Source organism: Balaenoptera musculus, chromosome 11 (genome assembly GCF_009873245.2).
Source record: "Balaenoptera musculus isolate JJ_BM4_2016_0621 chromosome 11, mBalMus1.pri.v3, whole genome shotgun sequence".
Taxonomy (NCBI): Eukaryota; Metazoa; Chordata; class Mammalia; order Artiodactyla; family Balaenopteridae; genus Balaenoptera; species Balaenoptera musculus.
Genome location: NC_045795.1, coordinates 101,469,860 through 101,493,199, shown reverse-complemented (window position 1 = coordinate 101,493,199; position 23,340 = coordinate 101,469,860). Strand labels below are relative to the sequence as shown.

Genomic DNA, 23,340 nt, shown 5'->3' with positions numbered 1-23,340 from the left:
AGAGGTGACCACGAGGCAGCAGAGGTGCATCAGAACGACGACAGCGGTATTGAATTCTACCAGTTAAGTGGTTTTTAAAAAACAGCCTGTATTGATGCATTTATTTCCGGCAGCTGCTGCCCAGGGCTGTCGCGGGCAGGGGATGAGGTCGAACATTCTACGCGTGACTTGGGAGAGGTAATTATGAAAATCAAAATCAGCGGCGAGGCCTGCTAAGCCACATTTTCTGGGATGAATGGTGGCTTTCTCTACTTGGGTGCCCTCGGGCTGACGTTGCATCTCCAGCCCAGAAACAGGCAGTTTCGCGGCACTGGGCTTTCAGGAAGATCCCTTCACTGCTTCTGCCTGTGGAGGACTCGAATTTCTAAACAGCTGGAAGGGGCGGGCCAGCGGGGGCTAAATGCCCTCCTCGGAGTCAGTGAGTTTGAGTAGGAAGAGCAGCAAAAGCCCATCAGAAGGGCCCGAGGCCCCTAGCCTGGCAGGGCCCACGCGGGACACCCGACCCCTCACTCCTTACCTCTCAGGTTAGCGCTCCGGTCTCCCACGGTGACCATCACTTTGGAGGCCGCAACCTCCTGGAAGCCGGTCTGGATGGGGCGGGTGTACCGGGCCACGATCCTCTGTGGGACGCTGACCACTATCTGGGGGGGAAGCCGAGGCAGGCCCTTGAGCGCTGACCGTGCAGGCTCACCGCCTGGGACGCAGGTACTGCCCTTCCCGCGGTACAGGGGACAGGACTGAGGCCCCGGGGCTACGTGACCTGCTCGGACGGGGCAGAGCTGGACTAGACCCCAGGCTGGCCTGACTTTCCCCGGAGCCGGCTGCCCCAGCAGCGGGGCAGGGCGACACCAGGCCTGAATGCAAGCAGCAGTCGAGGTGGGCTGCAGCCTTTGGTTCCCCTGACAGTTATGATTGCGTCTCTGTACATCAACTGGGTTACTAAATCTTTCAGCAAAGAGAGAAGGATCCACTTTACTTCACTGCCATTTATTCAGAATAAATCAGCCTGACCAAAAGGCAGACCCACACGGCCCGGTGGTGGCGGCCGAGGCTCATCTCCCCAAGTTACCTCCCGGCTCACCCCTCCCATCTAACCACTGAGCACCCTCCTGAGGCAGGATGAGCCTTCCTAGGCCGGGTACCCCTTCCACCCTCCTGCAGGGCCAACACTCCGCCCTGCAGGCCCAGCTCCGGGCCACCGCCTCCCGGTGGAAGGCCGACTCCGGCTCTGGGCAGGCGCCGAGCACTTCCTGCCCCCCACGGGCCTGCTTCCACCAGCACGTGAGCCCCTCGAGAGCAGGGACAGGGTCTCACTCCTCCCCAAGCTCCCGCAGACCCCGCAGCCGTGGCCGACGCTGAGCTGGAGGGCTGGCCCATCACCCTCCAGACTGACCGCAGTCACCTGCGCCCCTGTCTTCTCTGCTCCTGACTTCTGCTCTGCAGTCTCCTGCCCCGTCCTCCTCCACACCTGGCAGAGGGCCCCAGGCTTGACCCCGCTCCCTCCTGCTCCGGTAGGCCCTGCGTGTTCCCGCCACCCCCAGGGCTTCAGACCCATGTCTGTGCTGCAGGCACCCCACCCTCCCCCACCCTCCGCAGTCTCCAGCTTTGGGCCCTGCAGCTCCAGACACACCGGCCCAGCTGCGTCACCACCAGCCCCACCTGGAGGAGCTACAACCACCTCAAACTCCCCATCATCCTCCCCCCACACTGGCACCTCTTCTGTGCTCCCCTCTCTGCTAAGGGCCATCCTCCCCCTCATCGCCCCAGCCAGACCTGGAGACTCATCCCTAAGGCCTCCCTCTCCCAAGCCCCGTTTCCAAACGGTCACCAAGCTCTGATGACCCTCCCTCCTGAGTCTCTCCAAACCCACCCTTAGTTTCGGTCTCCCCAGGGGTGCCAGTGAGGGCCCATCCTCTGTCTCCCAGCTGCCGCCCTGCAGCTATGCCCCCTCCCTCAGGCTCTTAGACTCAGCCAGCCACCAGGCAATCTTTCCAAACATACTTCTGATCTATATCACTCTTTGCCTTAAAAAAATCTCTGATGAATCCCTGTGTCTGGCGTCAGTTTCAACATCTTTACCCCTAACAGCAGCAGCAGCAGCTCATACCCACGGAGCACATGCTCTGTGCCGAGTACCATTCTAAGGGCTTCACACACATTAATGATTCATTTAATCCACACAACAATGTTAGCCCCATTTTACCAGTAAGAAAACAGGCACAGAGAGGTCAAGTAACTTACCCAAGGTCACACAGCCTCTCAGTGGCCCAGCTGGGATTTGAACCCAGGCAGCCTGGCCCCAGAGCTTAACCACTGTCGTGATCTGATCGCAAAGCTAGCCTCTGCTCCCACACACCCCAGGTTCCAGCCCCAGGGCTGGCTCTCGAACCCTGCCCACCTTTCCCGTGCGGTGCCCTCCTCTGCCAGCTCCCCCAGCCCTGCCCGACCACCCTCTGGGGCTTCTTGGGGCGGGGGGGGCACTGCTTTATTTGTCTCAAGGTGCCTCTATCTGCACTGGGCTCGCCCGCACCGCAGGGTCACAGCACTAAACACACCCGCTATTAGGTTAAACTGCTGGATTCCACAGGGCACACGCTGCTCTAAAAATGAGACACGTGGAACGCAGCCAGACTCTGCTCATTGATTCATTCTCGGCTGGAGATAAACAGAAGAGAGAGCGGTTCTGTTCACCTCCAGAAAGACTCAAAAGGTGACTTGCTGGGGGAGTTTAACTTTGCCGGTGACGCCAAATCGCTAAGCGGGACCACCTATGGCCGCGACTCCCGGGGGACGCCCACGTAGACAATCCTGCCCCCAGGGCTCAGCTGAAGGGCGTGGGCGTGGGGATCACCCCCAGGAGACCGCCTCCGTCCTCCCACCACTGTGAACAAGGGAGCCGGCGGCCTGGGAGGGGGAACCTGCCCCCACCAGGCTCACGACTCCCCATCCGCCTGCCTCCTGAGGTGCTGGAGCTTCCTTCTTAAACAAACGGGAATCAGTCAGTACGGAATCTGAGGGTTCCACCCCGAGAGGCTCGGCCACGTGGGCCCCAAAGCCCCACCTCCTTGTAGGTCTTCAGGTGCCCGGCGAGCTCGTAGTAGACGGTCACAGATCCCGCTTCCCGGGCCACGGCCACGCCCGTCTTGGGGTCGACATGGAGGACGCTGCGGGCTGATGAGCTCCAGGTCCCGGGGACGCCTAGGAGGGGAAGCTGCATGTGACCCCTCTGTCCCATGACTGACGCTCCAGCCGCCCCGTCTCACCTGGGTCACCTGGGCAGTGTCCTCCCCGCCCCCGGCCCCACGCTCCACTGCCCACCGCTCGGCTCCTGTCTGCGACCACAATGCCTCCCTGCCGGGAATCTCTTGGTCATTTCCCGCCCTGGGATGACCCGGGCGCTGGCCCCCCAGGGCCGGCCCACTGCATGCCTCTCCACTGCACCGCCCCCGCCCGCCCACCCTGCTCAGCACTCGCCTTTGAACAAACAGGGCGGGTGGCAGACACTGAGCTGTCACTAGACAGCGGTCCTCAGGGAAGAGCCAACCTCATCACACGATAAACGCAATGAAAGGATTCAACAACCACATTCTATTTGTGGCAAATAATATGTGCTTTTCTTTAAAGGCAGCGTGTAACTTCCTTTTACAATGAGTTTAATTAGGTTTAAAACAAGGGAGCCAATTAGGAAAAAAATTAGGTAAATGATTGCACGTGAGGCTCGTGGATGCACGGGTGGCGTGGACAGTCGCCCCACCGCCTAGCGGCTTCCTTGGCTGAGGTTCCCTCCTAGAGGCACCTGCCAATGCAGCAGCCCCGCCAAGAAGCTCATCAACACCGAACAGTCAGGGACTTCCCTGGTGGTCCAGCAGTTAAGACACCGCACTTCCAGAGCAGGGGGCGCGGGACCAGGGCAACTATGATCCCATGTGCCGTGCGGCGCGGCCAAAACCACAACCAAACAAAACACCGAACAGTCAGTTCCTCAGCCGCACCAGCCACGTTTCCAGGGTCCCGTGGCTCGTGGCTATGGGGGTAGACGGTTTCCACAAGGGTGGAAAACCCTTAGGGCAGGGTGGGCAAGCTTCTCTGTAGAGCGCCAGATTGTAAATCTTTGGGGCCGTGTGGGCCCGAGGGTCTCTGATGCCACCGCTCGGCCCAGCAGATGCAGCGTGAAAACGGCCACTGATGACACGGAGATGGAGGGGTGTGGCCGAGCACCAGTAACAGCCTGTTGCAGAAAGAGACGGCAGGAGGCTCTGGCCGGGGCAGCAGTTTTCCGATGCCCGCTCTAGAACATCACCAAGCTCCACGTGCACACCTGTCACAGCGGGCTGAGAGCCCCGTCCCACCTCCCAACCACAGAGATGGTTCCCTCGGCCAGAATCTCTCGTACCTTCCAGGCTGACCAGAACCGTGGCCAGACAGAGGACGTCCCCCACCACCACTGCTCCGGACAGCTCGGGGGAGATGGCCTGCAGGACAGGCAGCGGGACGAAGTCAGAGAGGCCGCCGTGCGCCGCATCCCACGCTCTGAGCAGTGTCAGGCCCACGCTGACCGCGCGGACCACGCAGGTGTTGTTGGTGGCGCCCTTCCCGATCTGCACAAACTCGTCCCTGGGCACGGGAGACGTGGCTCTCAGTCTCGGGAGAGGCCCCAGCTCTGAGGGAGGAGCCAGCGAAGGGCCCCCGCACCTGCCCACTGCGCCCTGATGTCACCCGGGTGAGGGACCCGCAGGCCACACCGACCGGATTCACCCACCACCCGGGGGGGGCGGGGGGACCCACAGCCCAGACAGGATGGCCAGCGTCACCATCCCCCCAGAGGAAAGTGATGTACCCCGTGCTCCCATCCCTTCCCAGCAGGGAACCAGGACACTTTGGGAGGCACAGGCTGCCTTCTGCCATGTTACTGGGACCAGTGACATCGCCCCTGCCCGCTTCCTCATCTGCCAAGTGGGGCTGACAATGTACCCACGTCACAGGCTTGACGTGAGCAGCAAACCCGGTCAGCAGCTGGAGAGGGCTTAGGCCAGCACCCGGCACAAGGGCACACGGGGGGCACTCAGTGACGGCAGCCCCCGCGGGGCCGGAGGGACGGCTGGGCTGGGCAGGGGGAGGGTCAGGGTCTCTGCTCCGTTGCCTCCCTCCCCACACCCCCAAGCCCTGACCGCTCTCTTGGAGAGAGGCCCGTGTGACTTCTGCAGGGGAGCAGGGGAGCTGGACATGGGGCTCCGTTCCCTCCAGGGCAGCCTGCGCCCCAGACCGGCAGATGCCCTGCTGCGTGCACAGAGCGCCATGGCATGCCAGAGGCCCTGGCGACCACAGCCTCAGTTGGTGGCCCCGGGGACTAGGCCACGTTCTCCACGTGACAGTGTGGACACAGCGGCCTGGAAGGGTGACCCGCCCAAGCTCACGGGCCCCATAAAGGGCCGAGCCCGGCTTGAACAGGGCCCAACTCCAAACCCCACTCTCCCAGGGCCCGGCCCTGGGGTGTTCAGCCACAGGGGACACATCTGCTCCAGGGCCCATGGGAAGCCCAAGCTGCAATGGTCACCAACACCAGGACATGAACTTCTGCGCCCAAAGAGGACCCTCTGGAGCGCTACTCCTTCCTCCTAGGTCTGAGGCTCCCCTCTCCTGCTCTTAGCTTGGTCTGCGTCCCCCAGGACAGTGGTTCCTAACCTTTAGAATCACCTGAAGGCACTGTTACAGCCCAGATTGTTGGGCCCTGAGAATGTGCATTTCTAAGTGTCCCAGGCGGTGGTAATGATGCTGGTCTGGGGACCACACTTTGAGAACCGCTGCTCCAGTGGACTCAGACATGTGGTCAGGTCTAGCCTGAGGCCACAGCTCTCTTTCCTGGAGACCACCCCCTCTCTCCTCACATTAGGCCGGAGGCTGCATTTGTATTTCAGAAGCGTCAGCCAAAAAGAACTGCCCTTGGAGCCCAATGGGACCTGGTATTCAAACCCCACTTCCTGGCTGTGTGGCCCTGGACAAGTGGCTTGACCTCTCTGGGCCTCTACAAATGGGTGACGGCGAGGAGTCAGCGAGACGGCACGCAGAAGGGCCTGAGCGTTGGAAGGTGTGTGACTTCTCTGACCAGCTTTTGTAACGGGTATAACTGACGCTCTGCATCCACTGACCACAGGGCCAGGCCAGCGGCCAGGGCTGTATGCATCTCCCCTGCAGCCCAGCCTTCACGGCTGCACAAAATCTTATTACAAACCTTCCAACCATAAACCCCAACGTCTGGGTTTTGCTTCCTGCCCACCGGGGACACCTCTGCTGAATGATTTCGTGCCTTCTGGTAATAAAGACTCTCGGCCACGCCTCCCCTTGCTCCTGATGCCTGGCTGAGCCTGGTGCTTCCCCCGTGGCCCTGCGAGCAAGGCGCACACCCTGCTCTTGGGAACGGTGAGTGACAAACTCTCCTCTCAGTGGCGCTGGCCTCTCCGCGTGGTCATCAGTCACCTGCGTGAATCAGATCTGGGTCTGATCGAGACGTGACTTCATGTGGGGAACGAGGGGGGCCCACCCTCTACCTGTTAGTTGCAAAGTTGAGGACAGAGTTGTGAGCATGGAAGACGTCTCCGGAATTGTCGTGGAAGTGGACGGTGAAAGTCACGGTCACTCCCAGGGGCAGGGCCGCCAGAGCCTCCTTGTTCTGGGTGTGCAGGGCGGGGCTCATGGAGATCCTCAGGTAGGAAACAGGGGACACCTAGGGACAGGGAGCAGGTGCAGTGACAACTGTGCCAGGAACACCTCCCTGAAGAGCCCCCTCCCGAGGACGGACGCCTGCCCCTGGCCAGTCCCCATCTCAGGAGGCATGGGGGCTGGACCGACTTGGGGTCATGGAAAGAGTGGCCCAGCCCGCGACATTGGCCCCCTCCCTGCACGGCGGCCGGCCTCGCTCTCAGGAAACCCAACCCACAAGAGTCAAAAGCCATTACTGTGAAAAATTAGATTATTATTCATGTTGCAAAAATATCCTCTGGGCTTTGACCGCTCAGCTTCTTTGGAGGACCTGGCTCTCCAGGCATTTAAAGTGGAAACAATGCCCGCTCGGACTGCAGAGGCAGCGTTGCCTGGGGGCCTCCGTACGCTACAGAGCTGCCAGGAGCAGGTGCCCCAGTTAAAGGGGGGACGGGAAAAGGAGGGGATGATGGGTTTTGGGAGCCCTAGAACGCAAGCTCTTTAGAGAGCAGACTTGGTTCTCTGACTCCAGGTAAAATCCATCCTGGCCAAAAAGCCAGCCCCCAAAACACCCAATTTCTTTGACGAAGGTCAGCGGTGCAGTGACCGGCACACAGCTGGTGCTCAACGCTATTTGTTGACACAGGATGGGTGGTCAGTCACTTTCACTTACTCGAAAACTAGGGTGGAGGGTTCCCTGTTAGACACCCATCTTGAAACTAAAAGATGTTAATAAGGAAATAGGCCCACGACCCAAGCAAAATCTAAATATTACAGTGGTTGTGTGTTTTCTCTGTCACTGAGGATCAGTTGTGCAAAGAAAACTCTGCTCAGGATAAACCCCAGGACCCGACCCAGGGACGCCCAAGGAGAAAGTCCCGTCTCTGAGGAGCACAGAATGGCAAGGGGACACGGGAGTGCTGGCTGGGACTGGAGGACACCAACCCGGGCCAGGCCGACGTGGGCTAAAACCCAGAGCCTGACTCTCAATTACCGTGTGACACTCTGAGTCTTGGTCTCCTTGCCTGTAAGGCGGGTCACCTCATCCTACGAGGTGCCGTCTGTAACGTAATGGCTTCTGGGTCAAGAGCCAGCACACACATTCAATGCTGACTGGTCAGGACACCTGAGTGCCAGTCCCAGAAAACCATGGACCTCTCTGGGCCTCAGTTTCCCCATCTATGAGACGAGGTCACTGCCATCAATCATCTCCAAGGATCTTCGGCTCCGACACCCAGAAGATGCTGCAGCTTCTCACCTAGGACCTTTAATAAACTCTTCCAGACAATTTCTTGGCTGGAAGGTGAGTATATTCACTTATACACCTGCGAGGGGAAAACAGTACTGCTGATTTTATTACTCCAAAAAGGAGGCGGACGTGATCCTACCTTGACAGCCACGATGATGGTCTGGTTGGCCCCAAAAGCCTCTTGGGCAGTCACTTCAACCGTGGATGTCCCGATTATGGACCCCGACACCAGGAAGCCTTTCTCATCAACGTGCACGATGGGAACCTTCTCAGGTCCGTCCAGGACACGATAGCTCAGAGAGGCGGCGCCATCCCTTCGGAAAACAAACCAGACCAGTGTTCACAGACAGCAGGAGTGTCACAGCAAGGGGCCCGGGGTTTGGGAGACCCACTGCTCCCGGGAGAAGAGGCCCAATCTCAGCCCCGCCGTGCACCAGGCCCCCGTGCACAGCCTGCTGCAGCTCATCAGTTGCCAACAGGAAACCTAATTTGGAAAACCAAGGGTTCCAAGGAGAGCGGCACCTTCCACGAGCCGGTCAGTGGGAGGGAAGGATGCGGGAGCTGAGGGTCCCATCAGCAGCACAGATACTTGCTGTCAAAGACCCTTCCATGGTAAACTGTCTTCAGTTTGCTGAAATAAGGCAGCCTGGTGCAGCGGGAAGAGGATGGGGCTTTGAGCTGGATGGAGCCCAAAGGCAGACCCAACAGCCCGCTAACAACTGTGCATCTTTAGGCACGTGTGTCCCCTCTCTCGGCCTCGGCTTCCTCAACTGTGAAATGGGAGTTATGGCCCTGCCCTGTCCTATTTCCAAGGGCCAGTAACTGGATAAAAACGGGCCACTTGCTAAGACTGTGGTTTGGAAAACTACTGATAATATGCACTGAGGAGGAGACAAATTATGCAGTATTTTATGCTCTTTTACATATTCATTGATGTTATAAGGAAAGAAAGGAAGGAAAAGCCTCCCAGGCCTGGCCCCCTCTCACCCTCTCTCTGTGCCGCTGCCCCACAAACCCTCTGCAGATGACTTTAAGCATATGTCATTGCTTCCGCCTCAAATTTCTCCCCCCTCGTCAACCCCAGCCTCTTAACCTCCTATGCATCCTTTAAGTCCCAGCTCCAGCATCTCCACTGGGGGTGTGCCTCCCTGAATCCTCGCATGGAAGGCCTTCCTTTGGGCTGTGGCTTCAACATTGTACCTCGTTTCATTACAGCCCTTCTCTCTACACTGCCCTCTTTCCCACTGGACTCCTCAAGGGCACGGCTGTCACCCACCTCTGACCTAGAGCCCTGCACGGAGCCGGGAGGTGACACTTTTGCCTGCGTGTCCCCCACGTGTGTGTGTTTCTCCAGTGGTCCTTACAATGCCCAACTTTGCACCCGCAGTTCACACACAAGGCATCACTACCCAAAGCATCGTCTTAGAATGCTGGGCAGGAGGCAGGTTTGCAGGCAGGCTTCAAAACCCCGCTTCTCTGCGTTCATGCATGTCCCCACCACCCAGCAGGGGCCGAGATCCACATTTTCACGAGCCCCCAGGTGACGCCCCAGCTCCTAGACTACACCGAACAGCAAGTCTTGAAGACACAGGGGCATTTGAGAAATTGAACACCTCCAAGCTGGCACTTTTCCCCCTTTGAAGCAGTGGATGTCCGCAGAAAGCATGAGAGGTTCTGGGCCACAGGGAGAAGAGGGACCCACGGGGAGATGCTGCAGACGGGCAGGGGACGTCCCCGGTGACGGGGAGGAGGGCAGAGGTGGCACCCGCTTCCAGCGCGACACCAGGAGGGAGGTGCAGCTCGCCCGAGGCACCCACGGCTCCTGACGACTTTGGCAAACGAGCCGTTGGATGTTGAGCACAGCTTCGCAACCTGGACGAAGCCGCGTTGAGTGACGTACCTGTTTGTCTGGAGCTTGACAAATGAGTTGGGTGACATTAACACGTGTTCTGCTTCTATTTCGGGGTTCAGCAGCCGCAGCTTTTCAAACACCTGGAAGAGAGGGTGAGTTTTGTTTCCTGTGATCCCTGGAACCACGTCCAGGGTCTGCTTGTCTCCCAGGGGTGAGAGAGCCCGGTGCCAGCACCTGTTACGCAGCTGGTGATGCGGTGGCGAGGGCTGAGCTTCAAGAGGCCGAAGGCACGATGAGGAGGAGCAGGTGCGCTGGTGAAGCCCCTGGGGCTGCTTCACGGAAGCACGGGCCGCCCCCGAGCTCTCGGGACATATGTGTGTGGGAGGCGGCAGAGTGACAGGGCCCAGGGTCCTGCTCGGTCATGCTGCCAGGGCTGAGCCTGGAGAAAGCTCTAAATTCGCCTCAGAGACACACGCTGCTCCTTAGGTGCCCCTCCCAGATGCACCCGCTCAGCCCCGCCTCTCACCCTCTCTCCTGCCAGGCTCCGGCAGGATCCGCACAGAACTGGCACGGGGCGCCTGGTGACCTCAGGCCAGCAGCCGATAAACCCGATGATGTCGGATGGACTCTAATCCTGCCACGGAGGCAGCCCTTCCCGGGGGCTCCAGACCCCTCTCGGCACGCAGCCTGACGCGCCCAGCACCCTTCAGGCACCTATCTCCAGGGACCCTCAGGGCATCCGAGCCTAGATGCCAAGCACAGCTTTGGCTCCCCGCTGGCTTCTGATCCGATCAGACCAGCTGGACGCTCCTAAGGGCCTGTGTCTAAAATCATCTGAACTGACGGATGCTTTTCCAAGAGGAGACTGGCCTGACTCCCCTCCCTCCGAGCACCGCCATGTCCTGACCGTACACTCAACCTCGACTTCCTCATCTGTACAAAGGGTCTAGAAGTAATCATCCTTGCCACGCTTGTCTCACAGGGCTGGGGGATGCGTGCGACACCATGGAGTGGCAGTGCTTCCTAACAGGGCACGGGGCACGGCCTTGGGAGCTAGACCGGGTTCTGGAGTCACGTGAGCACTCCCGCCAGGCAGGCGGCATCCAGAGTGAAGCTGCCTCACTGATTCCGTATCTCGCAGGAAATACACGGACAGACAGATCCCCTCCCACTTTTCTTAGGCATGGACCTCTGTGGTCCCTCTTGAGATGGAGATGAAGGTACAAGGGGGACCTTCCTCTCCTGTTATGTGACCGGCAGAAAAGCACCATTGCCAGCACCACGGGGAACAGCCTCGGTGCCAGGGAGACGACAGGGGCTGGGGGGGCCTGTGATACTGGGGGGCACCTCTCTATCAATGGGAGGCTGGCCCTTATCTCTTGCTGGTTTTGCCGTGTGGCATCATGCCATGTATTCATACTGGGCTTTTAGACAAAATCCTCCTATTTTTAAATGTGGGCAACAAATAAAAATTGTTTCAAAGCACTGAATGAGCCAAATGAAACACCTCTGTGGGCTGGATCCAGCGTCTCTAAGTTTCCGATGTACTCAAAACCCATCTGCTGTCAGCCAGGGACACCGAGGCGCAGAGATGTTAGATGACCTGACTGAGGTCACGGAATTTGGCAGCTGCAAAGCCCTGTCTTTAATTTCAGGATAGGTGTCAGAACTTGCTTCGTTTTGTTTTCAGCTAGGAAGAGCAAGTATTTGTGTGTTTCTATGTGTGTATTTGTCTGTGCGTGTGTGTCTATGTGTGTGTGTGTATGTGTGCATGTCTGTGTCTGTGTGTTTGTGTATGTGTCTGTGTTTGTGTGTATGTGTGTGTGCCTGTGTGTGCATGTGCAGGCAGGGGTGAAAGGGGTTGGCAGACAGGCGTTTCTCTCTTTGAAATCTGCTTCTTTGCCCCTAGTGAGGTATGTGCCTGGTTTAGAAATGGTTTGCTCCTTCCTGAAGAGGGAGCTTGAACCCATTTCTTTTCTCATGATACTTAGGGGCTGCTATCAGTTTTTCTTTGCAATTTAGGGGAACCCAGACATTACTGAGTCCCAGATTAGCAGGATGGGGTCCCTGAAGCTAAAAATGCTCTTCGTTGTTTTTACAGAGGGGCCCAGAGGGGGCAGGGGTGGTAGAGAGAGACGTGGGTCGAGCCCTGGGCTGGACAGGGGTGGCTGGGCTCTGGTCCTGCCTGGTCCGAGTCCTGCTGGGTGCCCCCTCGAGGGGCTCTGAACAGGCCGCCTCCCGTCCTGAGGCTCTGTTTCCATCAGTGAACGATGGGTCGCACCCTCTGACTTCCAGGGCACATCCCTCGAGGCCTTTCAGGACCCTCTGCCGCCTGCTCCCTGGGACCCGCAGGGGCACTTCACCCCCGGGGCTGCGGGCTCATCTAGGGCAGCCATGCCTGCAGCTCCTGCCCCGCAGGCTTTGTGGGAGCCGGCCTGGGAAGTGGGGGGAGTGTGTCTGCTTCTGCTAAGCACACCTCGTGTTTGTGAAATATACAGACAACTAAATGAATGCCCGGCTCAGACAATTTTCCAGGCTTTTCCCCCCAGAAGGCACCCCAGACTCTGAGCTCTGAATTATCTGCTATTCTGGGAGCACATCAAGCTACTTCAGACCTTCAGCCCTGTGCACATACCAGGCCCCCCCATCCTGAAACGTCCCCCCCTCTGTGAAGCCCTGGGTCACCCCATCTCGGGCTCCCACAGTACCTCATACCCCCAGCCCCAGCCCCCTGACATGTGCCCACATGGCCCCTGGGAGGAGCAGGGCTGCTGGGTTGGCCTTTGCTCTCCCGCTAACGGTGGCTTCTGCCCACCTGTCCTTTACCTGGATTTGGATCTCATCAGAGAGCTCTTTGGCGAGGCCCAGCAGCTGCCCGGCTGTGGGGTCCAGAGCCTTGACCACCACCCTCAGCCCGGTGCGGCCCTTCACCCGGCCGTGCACGTTCATGGCAAAGTTGTACTGCGACGGCAGCCGGAGCGATGCCTGTGACAGATGTCAAAAGTGTCCCCAAAGGGCAGAGCCGGACAGGAGCCCCAGACTCCCTGCACTGCCTGCCTGCTCTCACCCTGCTGCCTTCCCGCCCCGTCAGGGCCTGCTAACTGGGGGCTGCAGCCCGTGGCCACCCCAGCACGAGTGCTGCGATTCACGTTGTTCACAGGGGCCTGTGGAAGAGGCTAGGCCAACCCGCATTCTCACACAGGACTTCTCAGAGCCTTGACTGTGCGGGGGGTCAGGCGAAGCACCAAGAAGATGTTGGACTTGGGGTGTTCCCCCCCAGAGCCCCCGTCGTGGGCTATCTGTGAAAAAGTCACACGTCCCAGTACCATGGGAACAGGCTGGGGACAGGACTCTGGTCCCAAAGGGTCGGGGAGAGGCCCTCGTCCTGCACTAGATGAGCTTCAGGCAGCCTCCAGGAGACCCGCATCCCATGCCCGGCCCCCTCCCCCCCTGTCCACGGATAAGACAAGAAGAAACCCCCAGCACCAACCCCACTCGGGTCCTGGGTGACCAAGGCCCACCCGGGGTGGCAGCCTGTAGTCACCAGGGCCGGCACCCGGCCCATAGCCCACTGGCTGGGCGACCCCGGGCGCGTCCCCCCTCCTCACGCATGGGCTCCAGCTCATACAAACGGGGGCAGCACGTTCTCTCCCGCTGAGACTTAGGGAGGGGCCGTGGACCCCCTAGGGAGGCCTAAGGGGAGAGGGGTGGGGTCCTGGGATAAACCTGGAGAAAACCCCAGGGCTGCCAGGCGTCATCTCGGAAAGGGGGTCAGAAGCTACAGACTGGGGACCCCGACCAGGACCCCGAGACGTTCTGGAACTTCTGTGATGTCCCCACCAGGCTGTCGTTTTTGCTGCCTTCCGCTAGCGGGTCACTAAGCCCCTGTGCAGCGCGGCTGGTCGGCAAGAATGTGCTTAAAATGAAAAGGCTGAGGACTGTCCTGGGAACCGTGAGGGGGGAGCTGGGCGGCCGGGTTCCTGGACACGAGCAAGACTGAGAGGCCAGGAGGGACACCGGGGAGGGACAGTGTGGCCGCAGCCTTGGGAGGAGTCGGGGAGCCGCGAGAGGGCGTGAAGCGCAGACACATGGTGAGAACCCTCCCACCCCAACACCGTCTGGTATGGAGTCGGGGGACGCCGGGAGGGTGGGTACCTCGTGGTGCCGCCCCCGGACGTCCAGGATGTCTCGCTTGGTGACAGACCAGTGGAAGGTCAGGCCCGGCACGGCATTGCCGAAGGAGAAAGGGTTCTGGTTGTTGGTGATCCCAGTGACGTAGACAGGCATCTGTGGGGAGAAGCCAGGCCCGTGACCGCCGGGGTCCAGCGGCCGGAGCCCCACCCCCCGGACGCTCCGGGGCACTGCCTGAGCTGCCGCCCATTGCCGGGTGCTTCCCCGTCCCCACGGGGCAACGGGAGCCGCACCCAATTCCTCCCTAACCAGCGGCAGGCGCAGCACAGGTCCCGGGAGGCCTGAGGAAACAGCAAAGGACCAAGCAGAACACAGCGCCAGCCCCGCCCCTCCCGTCCTTCTTGAGCCGCGGGCTGTCACAGCTCGGCCGGGAGACCCCATTCCTAAATGACCGCCTCGAGCTCTGGGACACTTGCAGCGCCCCCAGCCCCCGCCGCAGAGCTTCCCCTGCTCCCCTCTTTCTCAGTCTAGCGGGGGTCCCTGCTCACGAGGGGTGGACTCAGTCTCCTACAACCTGAATTGACCACGTGCCGACCAGAAGAAGCACGTGGAGGTGATGCATGCAGCGAAAGGCAGGGACGGACCTGAGCCAGGCTGGGGTCGGCGCCCCGTCCCGCCGCGTACTAGCTGTGCAGACGCCCGAAGCCTGCCACATGCGCACCTCCTCTTCTGTGACACGGACGTGACCCCGGAGCTACCTCTCGGGGCTGTTCTGTGCACCATGTGGACTAATACACAGAAAGCACCGAGAAAGGTACGCACCGTCCAAACACTGGCTCCTGCGAGGTGCCAGGTGCTATTCTAGGTGCGGGAAGGCGACAGACTGGTGGAGACACAGGCATCACCTGCTGACGGCACCCACACGGGGCGACAGGCGTAAGCGCCGTGCGTTAAGAGGAGATGGCGCCGTTGGGGAGGATGGCAGGGAGGCTTTGGGCGGCAGCAGGAAAGGCAGGGGAGTGAAGCTGGACCCCCGGGTAAACAGGGTCCAGCAGGTGAAGGGCATGGAGAACTGTCCCAGCAGAGGGAAGAGCGTCCGGCCAGCAGCCCCAAGCTCATCCTGAAGCAGATCTCAGGGCCTGACCCCTGCCAAGAGGCTGCCCCGAGAGCTCAGCCAGGAGGGCCCGGAGAGGTTCCCGCCTCACCTGGGTCCCCGTCCTCATCCGAGTGATGGGGGCGCGGATCCTCACAGCCTGGAGCAGCAAGACCTCCACCTCCACGAGATCCTAGGAAAGGGGCTCGGGGCTCAGGCTGACTGTGGGCAGGGGCTATGCGCTACTGACGGGGGTTTCGGGAAGGGACACCCCTCCCCAAGGAAGGAGGCTCCTGCCAAGGCCAGCTCAGAGTCACGCGGCCAGAAGGCACCCATGATGTTCCTCTTCCCTAGGAGGCCTGGCTTGGTGGGTGGCTCGCCCCACGTGGACCCGGCCGCTGCCTCTTCCCTGCCCCTGGGGGTGCCAGCCTGGTCCTCTGAGCCTACAGACCTGTCCGATCCAGGTGCTCCAGGTCAGCACTGCAGAGGCTCGGGGACACTGACCAGGGACTGTTCCTCTCTAGGCCAGGCAGCCCTCACAGGACAGGTCTCCAGACCTCCCAACCCCAAATCCAGCCTGTCTGTCTCTGAGCAGAGTACCGGGACAAATGCAGGAGCCAGGGAGAGTGTGATTAGAATAGACTTTATATCCTCCTTCATTCTGAATTCTATACTCCTGTTAATTTGGCCAAAGACTAACTCTACTGGCTTCTTTGTAGGGCTGCTGACACGTGCTGAACCCAGGCTACTAAAACCCCTAAGCCCTTTTTACAGACACTCAGGCGAGCCCATCTCCTGTGCCTTGTGACCTGGGCTAACTCCTGGCACATAGTAGGTGCCCAACTAGCATCCCTTCCCTTCCTTCTCTTCATCCTTCTCACCGCTGTCTTCTCTTGCTAGTCCTGGACTATTCCTCGGCTTTGGGAGCTGATTCTTAGGGTGACCTGAATTGCACAGATGGAACCGTGAGCTTCCGACCAGAGTCGCATACCCTTCTGGGACACGCGGACCTCAGGGCCTCAGGCTGGGCCCCCGCCTGCCTGGGCTCAAGGAGACGCCTTTCAGATGGCGCTGGCGGTGCAGCCTTTCCATCTACCAAGGGGCACCGCGGCCTTCCCCCGGCCCCTCCCAGCCTGCCCGATGGGAGACGCAGAGAGGTGGCCCAGTGAGGTCCGCCTAGAGAGGAGGGTGGCCAGGAGGGACTGCATGGCCTTGTGTCCTCCGGACCAATCTCCAGCCGGTTGCTGTGTCAGCCACGCGGGCCCCCAGGAGGAGAAAAACAAGCCCGTTCCTGAGGCCGCAACCCTTTCTTTAGAGAGGAACAAAGCAGGGCCTCCTTGGTCCTTAATTTTACTCTCACATGCCCAGTGCTTTCTTGTCTTTATAAAACAGATAGGTAAACTTGGAGTATCCACCCAGTGATTCAAAAGGACTTTGCGGCGTAAGCGGGATACTTGGAGAGAGAGTGGAACTGCTGGGAAAGGAGTAAATCGATGCACTCAGTGTCGGGTCAAAGTCAGCCCCACCTGCTCCAGGGGGTCCCAGCGCCCAGAGCTGTGTGTTCAGGTGCTCCTAACTCGGCAGTGCTCCTGGACCACCGTCAGGGGCCCAGTTCCCGTCCCCAGTCACACCACCCAGGACAAAACGCCCTCTTCGAGCCGGGGTTCCAGCATGGCCTGACCACCAAGCCGATGCTCCCGCAAGTCACAGCAGGCCAAGGGCACGGGGCAGAATCCAAGCACCCTGAGCTCTTCTCAGGAGGGGGGGCATGCTCTGCCCTGTCCTTCCCAGAGGCCCATGGAAGTGCCTGCCCCTGGGGAAGACAGAAGCGATCAGACTTAGAGACACCTGCTTTCACCTGCTTGGAGTCAGTGCCACCGATATGGGGCAGGGGGACCCTCTTGGGGGAGGCTTCCCCTGAGTCGGCCTCCAGCATCTCTGCTGACCCAGGAAATTGGTCAGGAAATGTCCCCCACTCCAGCAGGGAGGCGGGAGAGATGACTTTACTTCTAGCTGAGCAAAGATACTGGCGGATGACTCAGGCTTTCTTTCTCTCCTGGAAATATAAATCCAGGTCTGAGACACTACTGGTGTCCAGTTACCCTCGTGCACAGCAGCCAAGTCAGCACATGCCTCCAAAAACATACACCATAACCCAGCAAGTGTGTCAGAGCCTAGAGCAGCCCAACTCTGCTAGGAGAACATCTCCAAGCCCAGCTGGAAAAGAAGACCTGAAGGCGGGAGGGCTCTGATGCTGGCGATACGAGGTCCGGTCCTAGAGCGGCCGTGTGGCGGCCGTGGGTCGCGAGCCCGTCCCTCGGGCCCATCACCTGCACACGGTCAGAGCAGAGGGTCCGGAGAGGACTCGGGGAGGCACGTAAAGCAGAGTGTGCTGTCACAACGGCTACTGTCAGCCTGCACTGGAATGTCCCCAGGGCGTGGGGCTTGGGGACCCTGCCCCTTAAGGAGCAGCCGGGGAGCCTCGGTCGGGAGGAGGGCAACCTCGGGGGTGCGAGTGCAGGGCTGGCCCTGGTGGGGGTAGGTGACAGGCAGGGGCTTGGGCTCAGGGGGCAGAAGCAAGACCCTGGGAGAGGGTGGCCCTTGGCAAGAGCCCCAGCCCAGCAGGCAGGGCTTCCTCCCAGCCCGGGTCACCAACCCCGCCAGCTGCCTGGGGAGCGGTGAGCCTCACCCCAGAGGCTGTGTCCAGGGCGGCTTCGGAAGGTGCCCGCCGCGGTGCAGCCCACGCCCTCACCTGCGACGCGACGACGAGCCTGCCGCTCTCGGCATCCACGGCCTGCACGACCCCCGACACGGCGCCGTGGCCCACGGCGAGGCCTCGCACCAGCCCGGCGCCGCCCACCAGCGCCACGCTCTCGTTGCTGATGGAGAAGAGGATGTTGGACTGAGGCTGGGGGCCGCCCTCGGAGGTGATCTGGAGGGAGGAGAGCAGCGCCCGTCAGCCCGTCCCCCGGCCGGCCCACGCCTCACCCTCGGGGGCAAGGGTGCCAACACCCCAGCACTCTCCACAGCCCGTTCTGAAGCCCCAGGCAGGGGACACGGGCTGGCCAGAGCCCGCTCTGGCCGCGGGTGGGGGTGGGGCGGGGGCGTGGCCTTTGGTTCCTACCTGCATCGTGGCCCCGATAATCAGCGTCACCTTCCTGGGTATCAACCTAAACGGGGGAAAGACCTGGGTGTGGAGACACAAGGGAGAAAGGGGCCCGTTGTGTTCCAAGCTCCTGTAGCCGGACACAATCACATTCAATTCCAGAGAAGCACGGTGCACAGACATCACTCCTCTGAAGGGGGCGCCGGCGAGCGCCTGGGGTCCCGGCCAACCCTGGGGGAGCCCGAGCAGTCCCCACGAGACCTCATCCCACCCCTGGGCCCGAGGATCTGCGGTTCTCAGGGCCGTGACCTGCTCCTGTGGAAGCCACCTGGGAACTGTAGAAATGCCCGCTCCCCGGCCTGCCCCGGACCTGCCAGTCAGAGGTGGGGTCCTGCGATGTGTTTCAACAAGTCCCCATGAGATCTGACACATGTCCAAGCTTCCAACCCACTGCTTTCGAGATTTCCCCAACTCCTCCTTGGAAGGTTGCCTCTTCCACTAAATGTCTCCAGATTTCTACTGACTAACTGCCTTAGAATAGCTCTCTACTACGATGGCCTCAACATTTTCCAGAGGAGGAAAGCGGGACTCGAGGGGCAGGGACGAGGGTGCCCCCGTCTCTGCAGCAGGGCAAAGCCCCCATGTCCTCCTCCTGTACCCCTACAACCCCTGCTCTGCCCTAAGGTGTGCCAGTCGGCCCGCGGCTGCCTTGGGCGTGAGGAGTGGTCTCCGTAGGGCTGTGCCATTTATAGGCAGACAGGACTTTCTTCCGAGCAGGAGAAGAAAGGTGCACTGCCATCTAGAAGCACCGATCGCATCTGCCGACACCAAGCCCACCGGCCCTATGTGGCCGAGACGGTGGAGGAGGGGGCAGGACCAGTGTAGCGCTGCCGAAGAAGAAACCTGGACACGACTTCCTGGCCCCGGCGGCTGTGGGGTTCCCGTCACAGCTGAGACGGTGCCGGGGCCCTGGAGCTCCCTCACCCGGAACTGCTGCTCCCAGAGTTCCCTCGAGGAGCGCACCGCCTCTAAGGCCCCGACTGTCAATGGGCACCTCTGCACACGCGCGCAGACCCGTCCGCACTCCTCCCCAGCCACCCCCTTGCTGTGCGGCAGTCGCTCCCCTCCCCTGAGCCACGCCACGCCCCCTCCGTCCCGGAGAGAGTGAAGTCACCCAGCCCCCTCCCTCCTGTGGCCCCAGGTCCCCAGGAGCAGTGAAGGCCCTCTTTTCATCAGAGGACACAGTAGGGCAGATTAATACGGCCCCTCCACGTGGCTTCCTGGGCTGCCCCTAAAACGCCCAGCCTATCACAAAAAAGCCCCAACATGCGACAGGGGCTGGGTCGAGGCCATGAAGCATGAAGAGGAACAGCTTTACCTCAATCTGCTGTGGGGCTGAGTTGATTCTCTGTCCGGCCTTATCGGTCACGGTTGCGGTGAGACTGGTCTGGCCAATGGCCACGCCGTGGACGCGGAACACGGCAGTGTAGTCGTCTGGGGCCTCGTCGAGGGCCCTGGAACAGAGGGAGGGGCTGGGACTTCTCCCCCTGACAGACCTGTCGGCAATGCCCTGAGATGCCCTCCTCTGACCCCTGATCCTGCAAGGACTCACGCCAGCGTGACGATCTGGGAGGCTGCCCGGAGCTTCAGGTCCATGAAGGCCAAGTACTTGGCCAGGAAAGGCTTCTTGTGGAAGTCCAGCACGCGAACATATGCCTTGACCGTCTTCCCAATCTCCACCTACATCAAGGGGGACAGAGACTCAGGGGTGGCCTCCGAATGACCAATGCCACCACCTGGGGTACCCTACGGATCTCTGCAAAAGCATCAACAACCTCAAACCCACAGACCCAAGCTGACCTTCAGATTACCAGCCCATCAACAAACGAAAATCGATTGCGTGCTTTCTGCATTCAAGAGGCCTCGGGGATACTTCGATGAATAAATGACACATCCCACTCTGAGAGAACTAACAATCTTGGGGGGGGGGGATAAATTAGAAGTATGGGATTAACAGATACACACTACTATGTATAAAGTAGATAAACAACTGGATTTACTGTATAGCACAGGGGCTATATTCAGTATCTTATAATCACCTATAATGGAAAAGAATCTGAAAAAGAATATATATATGTATAACTGAATCACTTTGCTGTACACCAGAAACTAACACAACATTGTAAATCAACTATACTCCAATAAAAAGAACGAACTGACAATCTAGTTAGAGAGATAATCCATAGCTTAGAATAGCAACAGGCAAACAGTGGGGGTTTAATAAGCGCTCACTGACCCAAGAGTTCATACCTGGCACATAATACACATAGTGAAAACTTTGGGAAACGTGAGTCAGAAATGCTTAGTGAAAGAACTCAAGTCTGGAAGCAAATCACCAGAGGAAATGAGATCAGAGGAGGACTACCTGAGGCTAAGAGAATACTGACTTTTAAGGAGTCCAAGTTGCTTGAATGTCCCCCTTTAACTACCAACTATTCTCTCTCCCCAGGAAGACAGGACTCTGACAGCATCCCTCTTTAAGCCTCACTGCAGCTACTTCAGGTATTTAGAGTAACATAAAATCCCTCTTTACGTTAAAGAAAAGCCTAGATCTATTACGTATTCATTTTGCAAAAGGACTTGGCATTAATACATCTTATTCATTTGCCACTGAAATTTCTGAGAATCCAAAACGTACATACTGGGGAGAAAATTCACATTCAGCAATGCATGTACCGGGCTGGTTAGTAACTTGCACCAGTCAGAGGACAGGAATTCCCAAGCTGGAGCTAACGTGGGAACAACTTCCAGCGGGATTTACAGCCAGGTTTTACAGGTGTCAACTGAGATGAAGACGGATACCCTTGGAGGCCGCTCTGCACTGAGCCCAGAATGCTGGGTGAAACAGCACTGCGAGCTGCAGGTGGACACGAGGAAAACACACCCCCTGAACCCCCATCGTTCTCCTGGCTTCCGCAGGGAGGGAGCCATATCGGGAAGTTGACACTGACCTTGTCCACCACGCGGATGTACAGCTCCTGAATGTCCGAGACATAAACGTCAGCCTTGGCCGGGGCCGGGAAGGCTAAGCACAAGTCGTGGATCATGATGGTTGAGGTGCCCGGGAGCAAAGGGCGTACCTGCAAGGTCGGAGGTGGGTGTGGTTACACAGCTGCTCACGGCAGCAGCCTATCGCCCGTGGGACACTGTCTCCCAGAGACCGCGGACCAGGGCTTGGAAAACCCTAATGTTGCCCTGCCCACCCCTCATCATGAGCACCCTCTGCCAGCCAGGGGAGGGGCTTGGGATGTAAAATGTTAGTGCCAGGATAGATTTCAGAGAGCCTTTATTTCAACTTTGCACAGTTTACAGAGAAGAAAATGGAAGCTGCTTCAAGGTGGGGGTGGTCAGAGCTTGGCGGAGTGAGGACTCACACCCAGGATTCCATATCTCCTGTCCAGGCCACCTGCCCCTGCAGCTCCCATAAGAGAAGAGCATCCCATGGGGTCTCCTGTGAAACTGCAAGTCAGGGGCTGGTAGAGTGTGAGACCACTGCTTTCCAAATGAAGCTCTCACTGAGAAATCCTAATCTGAACCCACAGACTCTCAGAACCTGGGAACAGGCCGAGGAGGCCACCAAGTCTTCAGTGCGAGCTCTCTGAATCTTGCCCATCCCCACATTCACCTCTGCCCCTGCTGTGTTTGCAGTAGAGCCCTCATAAAATGTTCGAAGTGCAGGAATTCATCTAAGCTCCTGTTTTCCACGCTTTCACTGCCAAAGGCCCCCTTTAAGTCTTCTTCTCTCTCTACCTCCTTCCAGGGATCCCACCTTCAGAAGAGTCTCTCCCCAGACAAACCGCATCATCACCACTCTCTCATGTTGGGGATGGACTCGCAGTAATTTGTCATGTTGCTTAGGCGTGCATCTCAACTGAGCGGTCTTGGGGGCTGGGCAGGTGGAGGCATGTCAAGGAGCTAGTGGGTGGGCCTCACAGCTGCCTCCCATCTCTACCTGGCCCTGGCTTTGCTGCCTGAGATTTGTGGTCTTATATTCACTGGGGGTGGGAGATGGGCGGTGGGTACAGTGAACTGCTCAGTGTTGGCAAAGCTACCGTTTCAATATCAAGAACCTGTGGGGGAAAAATGTCAGGAGACAACCAAATACTATCCCATTGCACCCAGGTTAGAAGCGTTCAAAGGCTGCCCAGAGTGAGCCCACATCCTTAACACATCCTATAAGAACCTGGCACGATCTGGCCCCTGCCCAGGGCTCTCGTTTCACCACAAAACACCCTCCCCCATGGCCATCACACTCCAGCCAGCCGGCGCCTGTCTACCCGCCTCAGGGCTGCACAGTCCACCTTTGAGATCTGGGGGCTTGTCCTCCCCCTGTGTCCACCTGCTGGCTCCCACCCACCCTCAGTCCCATTCAAGTGTCCCTTCTCGGTAAAGTCTCCCCTGATCCGGAAGGTGGGACCTCCGCCCCTCTGCTCTCTTCTCCTGCTGCAGCTGTACCACTCTTCACTCCAAATCGATGCAGACCTGCCTGTGCGTCCTCCCCCCAGGCTGTCCTCTCCCCCAATGCAGCCTCAGGACCGAGCCTCACACCTGGCCGAGACTCGGCCCCCGCCCAGCGTGTCGACCACACTGAGATCCAGGGTCACAGCTCCAAGTCACCGGTTAACGTAAGGAGACCCGCACTTCCACCAGCTCAGCTTCAGTCCTGGCTTTGTCGAGGCTTGGGAATTTTTGGAAAAAGGGGTCTGCAAACCCCAGGTACCGTCATCTATTTGGGAAGTGCTGATTCTGGTCCACATCCTTCAGTGAACACATGGGGAGACAGGCCCACCCAGCGTGGGAACCCAGCCTTCAAGGGGCGGCACCGGGGAGGGAACACGGTGCCCGAGCCCCCAGTTTAGGGCTTCTTCTCCCACACTCAGCCACTTCCCAGAGCTGGATGCCACCAGCAGCCAGAAAGGAACCGTCGGGCAGGGGAGGCGGCAGGGGCTGGCAGCTTGAGAACCCTGCCAGCAGCTCTGGGCTCACAGGCACGTCCACAGACGAAGGGCGCCCAGGGTACTTCACACAAGGACCCAAGTCGCTTAATAAAGATTCCAGAGTGGAAATCACGCTGGTACTCCGAACAACGGCTGTGTAGTTTGACCCAGGGCCACGCCAGCCTGGTATCAAATACGCCGAGGACTGGGGGCTGG

At 59.2% G+C, this 23,340-nt stretch overlaps 1 protein-coding gene across 1 annotated transcript in view; it reads right to left on the bottom strand.

The window, feature by feature from the left end:
• The window catches only part of NUP210 (nucleoporin 210), a 108,669-nt gene that overhangs the window by 5,680 nt on the left and 79,649 nt on the right, over positions 1 to 23,340 (bottom strand). The window contains exons 21-34 of the mRNA XM_036870138.1: positions 21,139 to 21,267; positions 19,740 to 19,867; positions 19,506 to 19,641; positions 18,146 to 18,208; positions 17,774 to 17,953; positions 15,134 to 15,214; positions 13,953 to 14,084; positions 12,624 to 12,782; positions 9,846 to 9,937; positions 8,085 to 8,259; positions 6,546 to 6,721; positions 4,394 to 4,614; positions 3,062 to 3,198; positions 518 to 641 (exon numbers count right to left, since the gene is read on the bottom strand). Coding sequence (XP_036726033.1) covers positions 518 to 641; positions 3,062 to 3,198; positions 4,394 to 4,614; positions 6,546 to 6,721; positions 8,085 to 8,259; positions 9,846 to 9,937; positions 12,624 to 12,782; positions 13,953 to 14,084; positions 15,134 to 15,214; positions 17,774 to 17,953; positions 18,146 to 18,208; positions 19,506 to 19,641; positions 19,740 to 19,867; positions 21,139 to 21,267 — 1,933 coding nt within the window. The remainder of the gene's footprint in view (positions 1 to 517; positions 642 to 3,061; positions 3,199 to 4,393; positions 4,615 to 6,545; positions 6,722 to 8,084; positions 8,260 to 9,845; positions 9,938 to 12,623; positions 12,783 to 13,952; positions 14,085 to 15,133; positions 15,215 to 17,773; positions 17,954 to 18,145; positions 18,209 to 19,505; positions 19,642 to 19,739; positions 19,868 to 21,138; positions 21,268 to 23,340) is intronic.